The 7249-nt window shown below is 44.2% G+C and overlaps 1 protein-coding gene across 1 annotated transcript; it reads left to right on the forward strand.

Annotated features, from left to right (window-relative positions):
- Positions 1-983: 983 nt before the first annotated feature.
- On the forward strand, positions 984-2259 carry LOC109741814 (uncharacterized). The gene has a single exon (XM_020300896.4). It carries the CDS (start codon positions 1012-1014, stop codon positions 1897-1899), a length of 888 nt encoding a protein of 295 aa, XP_020156485.1. The 5' UTR covers positions 984-1011; the 3' UTR covers positions 1900-2259.
- The last annotated feature ends 4990 nt before the right edge of the window (positions 2260-7249 follow it).

A 7249-nucleotide genomic window follows, 5' to 3' on the forward strand; every position in this document is an offset into this window, starting at 1 on the left:
GAGCCTAGCCTGCTAGGTCAGCTTGGACAGTGTAATTTGCACCGATCGACGTCTCTCGTTGTCTGCGTCGCCATTACTATCACAAGACCTGTCTGCGTTGCTCGGTCAAAGTTGTGGACACCGGGGGCGCGTTAAACCCTAGGTCGCCGCCGCGGTGTTTCGGCACTGCACGACGCCGCAAGTAGCTACTCCAATTAATCCAAGTCCACACACTCTGCCTGGTACGTCGTTTACCAGAAGATTATCTTAACTCGGCTAGAAGACAGCAGATATACTATCTCCGTACTGTTTTATAGGTTAGTTTGTGTCGAATTTTAATTAAAAATATAACTAGCAAAATGTTAATGCATGTCCATAAAAATTATATCATTGAATTGATATAATTTTCTGTGACATGAATGAACATTTTGTTAGTTTAATTTATGATCAAAATTTGACATGAAATACGATGGTACCAATAAACCAGATAGCCCAAAGATGAAACAGCGCTAGCAGCTAAGCTGGCTAGCTGGCTAGCTGGATCATGCGCCCGAATTGCACCGAAGAAGATTTGAAGAGCTAGCATGTAGTAGTAGCTAGCGCATTCGCACTGGTAATACACGATCGATGCATGTAAGAGTAAAATGATCTCAGGCATTCATTAAGCAAATCAACTTACGCGTTCTTTCATGTTAGGGCATCGAAGAGATATAATTAATCTGTCTATGTCAGGCGATGGGAATCTCTTGCTAATCAACTAGGCCTTCGCTTCCATGCCAGTTGATCTGCATCAATAAATTACCGGCTGGTGTACATGCTGTCTGCGGCTAGATTGATATATACACAGTCAACGGTAATACTGCCACTCTGATTATAGAAAGCTTCTCATCGAATAACCCACTGAATTCACAACCAGGAGCGCTCGATGGCCGTAGGATATAGCACCCATGCACGGCCCCAGCACTATATATACCTAACCCATTCCTCTCTGCTCAGCACCCAACTCGTCTCACTCCACCAAGCTCACTCACAATGGCTACTAGCACCAAGCTTGTAGCTCTTGGCTTTGTTGTCCTTGTGAGCATTGGGTTTGCCGATGCTGCAAGGATGCTCGCTAGCTCCTCCAGTGCTTCAGGTGGTGGAGGTGGCGGGGGAGGCGGAGGTGGTGGCGGTGGGTCTGGTGAGAGTGGATGGGGTGGAGGGTCTGGATCAGGTGGAGGCTCGGGATATAGTGAAAGCGGTGGGGATTGGGGTAACAAGTGGAACTTCGCCAGGGGAGCTGGTGGAGGAGGAGGAGCTGGTGGTGGCGGAGGATCAAATGGTGGATACGGGTCTGGCTTTGGATCCGGCTATGGCACCGGCAGTGCTGTGAGTGGCTCCGCATCAGCCCCTAGTAGCAATGGATATGCCAATGCTGATGGTAAGGGTGGGGGTGGGGGCGGAGGTGGCGGTGCAGATGGGTCAACCGGATCCGGAGCTGGCTCTGGCCTTGGCAAGGGATATGGTGAGAGTGGCATATCAAAGGCACCCGCTCCTGCTGCTGCTGGTGATGGTACCAGCTACTCTGATGCTGGTGGTAGTGGTAACGGTGGTGGTGGCGGTAACAATGGAAATGGAGGTGGTGCCGGTGCTGGTGTGGGACAGGCCGGCAATGATGACACTTCTGGGGGCTTTGCGAATGGAGGAGGAAGCGGCAATGGTGGTGGCGCAACCGGAGGTGGCGCCGAAGGTCCAAGCGTTGGAGTTGGGTCTGGCGTTGGGTCTGGCACGGGACAAACCGGTAGTACTGGCTCAAATGGCACAGGCTACGCCACCGGCATGGGTGGCGGCATGGGTGGCGGCAATGGTGGTAGCACTAATGGAGGAACCGGTAGCGGTGGAGGAAGTGGATCCGGATCTGGTGGGGGCGGTTACCATTAAATTACACTTTTCTTGAGCAAGCTAGAACCGAATCTCAACATATATTTATATTTTTATCATTTTATTAGTATTTTTGCGTGAAAGGAGACATGGCATGCACGAAAGGGATGATCCTTGGCGTCACTAGAGAAATAAATAGCACTTCTTAGATTAGCCTTTAGCTCCTACTGCCGTCTAGACTAGCTTGCGCCAATAGACATAATAGTAATGTGATGGAGTACCTCCTCTGTAGCAATTTCTATCTGAATGGCCAAATCACCTTATCCCTTTATTTTGTTTCCATTGTCTTTTTACACATTTTACGTGTTCAGGTGTGTTTCTCGTAAAAAAAAAAGGTATGTATCTTGTCCATACCCACAAGAGTATGCAACTCTTCAGTTTTTAGAGCTATGCAATTTTTGACCTTGCTTTCTATTTAAAATATCCCCTCGGTGTTAAATTGGCAGGATCATTTCAGAATCCATATTAACAAAAATATTTCCAATCTTAGCAAACAAGATAGAAGGTCGAGCAAATTGTGTGTGTAGGATAGACGACATGCAACAGGTCTGCAGTTGCATATGTGTGTTACATGCAATTTTAAACGGGTTGTGACGCATGCAGTTCCATGTCAAAAGATGGATGTGCAAGTGACCCATGTTTTTTTAAACGAACTTGTACCCACAAAAGACGTGCTACTTTTGAGAAGAAATAAAAAAAGATACTAAATGTTACTATCAAGGAAACTATCTTCGTAAAAACAATATATCTGTGAAACATTACTAGGGTTGTTGATTCTTGAGTATACCATGACAGATCTACATTAACTCAAAATTAAAATTAGAAAAATGACAGATTTACATGACACATACAAGCAAGAAAGACCACCCCACCCCTCCAAGAAAGAAAACCACAAAACAACATGATGAGGATTCTGGGAGAGACGCCACTAGTGTGCACCCGGAGGGAGAGAGACCGCTATGAAAACTTATGTGGCAAGCAAGTGTTTCACAAAAAATAAAGATTTTGACATGGAAAGTGGTGGCGGGAGCACTACTGGCGGGAAAAAAAAGTGCACCACCATATACCCACGCGTGGTATATGCCCTATATGCGGAAGGGAAGAGGAGGGCTCGCATCATGCCTTTCTTGCATGCATGCATGCATGCATGCGGCTGATCTTTGGGACGTGATGACAAGAGTGTGGCCTATGCCATGAAAGGAACTAGTGATTGATTCCGGTAAGGACTGGTTGCTGCTGCTTCTTGCGGATTATTCTGACTTAGTGCATAGTATGATTATCATGATGATCTGGAGAATTTGACAGGTCTGTTGCGGCATTACTCATGGGAAGGAGGTCGTGCCAGTTGCGGCATCGGCTGACTTCCTTGTTAGTTATATGTATTCGATGCAATCAGCCAAAAAATACTCTACAAAAGAGATGATAAAAGGTAAAATGGTGGTCTTGGACTATGGAGAGGGTCCTAAGCTGAATCCGCTGGCCCGAGTTCTTCCATGGCCTGCAGCCATTAGTGGTGTAACGGCACTCTCGGTCGATGGTTCATTCCGGGAGGAAGATGAAACGGCTGTGGCCGGAATGATTCTACGAGGGCCTGATGGCTCAGTTATTTTTTCGGCATACTGCTACTTGTTTAACTGCAATGATGCTCTTGAGGCGGAGGTCCACGCTTTGATGATCAATTTGGCGATTGCTCGACAACATATGGAGCTTCCGGTCTTGGTGCAGTCTGACTCGTCGACTGCTTTATCTTGTCTGTCTGGTTCTGCTTAGATCGTTCGGCCTTTGGTCATTTAGTAGCTGAGATCGAGTCTTTAATGATCGATAGAGTGTTTTATTCCACAGAAATTACATTGATCCCAGAATAGTGTTGCAGATTGCCTCGCAAGATATAGTCGCTCTGAGCAAGGCACAACTGTGTGGCTCGGTAGAGGTCCCCCATGTATTGAGGATATCTTGCCGGAAGATTGTAGCTCTACCCTAATGGAATAAACTACTATTGATCTTGAAAAAAACAAAACAATGGCAGCTTCTTGTCGCAAGGGTCGTTTTGTCAAGAGCTCCTATTGGACGCCCACATGCATCCAATAGTTGAGGTTTCACTAAAAGAGCTTGCAAATGGGCTGGCCCAATTCGCAGGTGTCGAGCCAATGTGGGAATTTCATGAAAAATGACAGACCTATGAAACTATATTTTAAAAAATACAATGTTTAAAAGTCATGAAAAAATCTCAATTTTGGATATTAAAAAGGCGAAAAATTTATGGAAAAGTGAAAAAAATGAAAACATGAGCAATTTTTTTTTCAAAATGTGAATAATTTTTGAAATTGTGAACTAATTTGAAATTCTAAAGGATGTTTTTGAACTATGAACAATTTTCAGAAAATTGAATGTAAAATACACACTGAACATTTTCTAAGTATATGGTGAACATTATTCGAATACACACTGAACATTTTTAAAAATATACGGTGATTTGTTTTACAAAGGCACAATGAACAAATTTTCTATACATGATGAACATTTTCTTTATACATAGTAAACATGTTTTCAATGTATAGTGAGCATTTTTATTCAGTATTTTGAAACATCGACAGTTGTTGAAAACTTGAACAAAATTTGAAATTTCAAAAAAATTTAAAATTAGGATTTTTGAACTTTTTGTAATGTGATTTTTTTGGAAAATGTGAACAATGTTTGAAATTGTGAACAAAATTTAGAATTTTGAACATTTTGTGAAAATGCAGACAATTTTTGAAATTTGAACATACTTTAAAATTTTGAATTTATGAAAAAACAAAAGAGGAAACAAAAAAGGAAAAGAGAAAAGAAAGGCGGCCAATAGGATTCATCATTTTTGTATGCGCGTGAAAAAGGAAATAAAGCCCAAAAGATAGCGGCCTAGAACTAAAAAGCACAGAACAATAGAAAATAGCCTAAGGCAGGAAAAGACCAGGCGAACAAACAGGCTAGGTGAACTAACGAACAGGTTGCACAGATCTTAGGAGCGACCTCAGACAGTTTAGAAGTTTACGGAGGAGATGACGTGGAGGCAGCGATTGAGGGCCACCTGGCTGAAGGAGGAATATACAAACACAAAGTATTTCCACTGCAAGGCAACATGGAGGAAAAGGAAGAAAATCTATTATTCGATTGATGGATGATAATGGTATGTGGGAACATAACGGAAATACAAGATCTTGCTACACATTTTTTTAAGAATTTGTACAGGAAAGAAGATTAAGTGGTGCATCATGTGTTAATTGCGCTTATGGCCGAGAAAGCGAATGAGGATATGAATGTGCTATTCACATAGCCTTTCACCGCTAAAAAGGTGAGTGGCTCTCTTTTTCAAACCCATCTCCTTAAAGCTCCTGTTCTGGATGGATTCCCATCTCGTTTCTTTTAGAAGAACTGGGAGGTGCTTAAAGAGGGCATGGTGAGGGCAGTGTTGATCGTTTTTTGAAGTCAGAGTAATGCGAGAAGGAATTAATGACACAGTCATTGTTTTCATACCCCAAAGGTAAAACCTAGGGGCGGAGACAGGCCTATGGCGAGTGGGGCAATAGCCCTAGTGTTGGGGAACGTAGCATACGATTTCAAAAAAATTCCTATGCTCACGCAAGATCTATCTAGGAGATGCATAGCAACAAGAGGGGGAGAGTGTGTCCACGTACTCTCGTAGACCGAAAGCGGAAGCGTTTGACAACGCAGTTGATGTAGTCAAACTTCTTCTTGTTCCGACCGATCAAGCACCGAACGTACGACACCTCCGAGTTCTGCACACGTTCACCTCGATGACGTCCCTCGAACTCTTGATCTAGCAAGTGTCGAGGGAGATTTTCGTCAGCACGACGACGTGGTGACGGTGATGGTGAAGTGATCCGTGCAGGGCTTCGCCTAAGCACTACGACAATATGACCGGAGACGTAAACTGTGGAGGGGGGCGCCGCACATGGCTAACAATTGTTGGTGTCTGTTCTAGGCACCCCCTCCCCATGTATATATAGGTGGGAGGGGGAGGAGGACAGCCAAGGGGCGCCCCAAGTAGGAGGAATCCTACTTGGGCCCCTAGTCCAATTCGGCCCCCCTTTCCTTTTTACCGGAAGGGGGGAAAGGGAAGAGAGGGGGAGGAAGGAAAGGGGGGGCCGAACCCCCTCCTCCTTCTCCTATTCGGCCTCCTTCCTTAGGGGGGGTGCCACCCCTAGTGGGCTGGTGTGCTCCCCTCCTATGGCCCATGAGGCCCATTAATCCCCGGGGGGTTCCGGTACTCCGATATGTACCCGGTACATCCCGAATCACATCTGGTGTCCGAATATCATCATCCTATATATGAATCTTTACCTCTCGGCCATTCCAAGACTCCTCGTCATGTACGTGATCTCATCCGGAACGCCGAACAACATTTGGTCACCAAATCACATAACTCATACAAAATCGTCATCGAACATTAAGCGTGCGGACCCTACGGGTTCGAGAACTATGTATCCATGACCGAGACACCTCTCTGGTCAATAACCAACAGCGAAACCCGGATGCTCATATTGGTTCCCACATATTCTACGAAAATCTTTATCGGTCGTATCGTAGTGACAACATAGTTATTCCCTTTGTCATCGGTATGTTACTTGCCGAGATTCGATCGTCGGTATCTTCATACCTAGTTCAATCTCGTTACCGGCAAGTCTCTTTACTCGTTCCGTAATTCATCATCCCGTAACTAACTCATTGGTCACATTGCTTGCAAGGCTTATTATGATGTGCATTACCGAGACGGCCCAGAGATACCTCTCTGATACTCGGAGTGACAAATCCTAATCCCGATCTATGCCAACCCAACAAACACCTTAGGAGGTACCTGTAGAGCATCTTTACAATCACCCAGTTACGTGTGATGTTTGATAGCACACAAGGTATTCCTCCGGTGTTCGGGAGTTGCATAATCTCATAGTCAAAGGAATATGTATATGACATGAAGAAAGCAATAGGAATAAAATTGAATGATCAATATGCTAAGCTAATGGATGGGTCTTGTCCATCACGCCATTCTCCTAATGATGTGATCCCGTTCATCAAATGATAACACATGTCTATGGTTAGGAAACTTAACCATCTTTGATTAACGAGCTAGTCTAGTGGAGGCTTACTAGGGACACGGTGTTTTGTCTATGTATCCACACATGTATCAAGTTTCCGGTTAATACAGTTCTGGCATGAATAATAAACATTTATCATGAATAAGGGAAAATAAAATAACAACTTTATTATTGCCTTTAGGGCATATTTCCTTCAGTCTCCCACTTGCACTAGAGTCAATAATCTAGATTACATTGTAATGATTCTAACACCCATG

The sequence above is a fragment of the Aegilops tauschii genome, chromosome 1, assembly GCF_002575655.3.
Source record: "Aegilops tauschii subsp. strangulata cultivar AL8/78 chromosome 1, Aet v6.0, whole genome shotgun sequence".
NCBI classification, from domain to species: domain Eukaryota; kingdom Viridiplantae; phylum Streptophyta; class Magnoliopsida; order Poales; family Poaceae; genus Aegilops; species Aegilops tauschii.

What these genes read in the sequence shown, in the direction of transcription:
- LOC109741814 (XM_020300896.4), top strand. Translation starts at nt 1,012, where the DNA reads ATGGCTACTAGCACCAAGCTTGTAGCTCTTGGCTTTGTTGTCCTTGTG.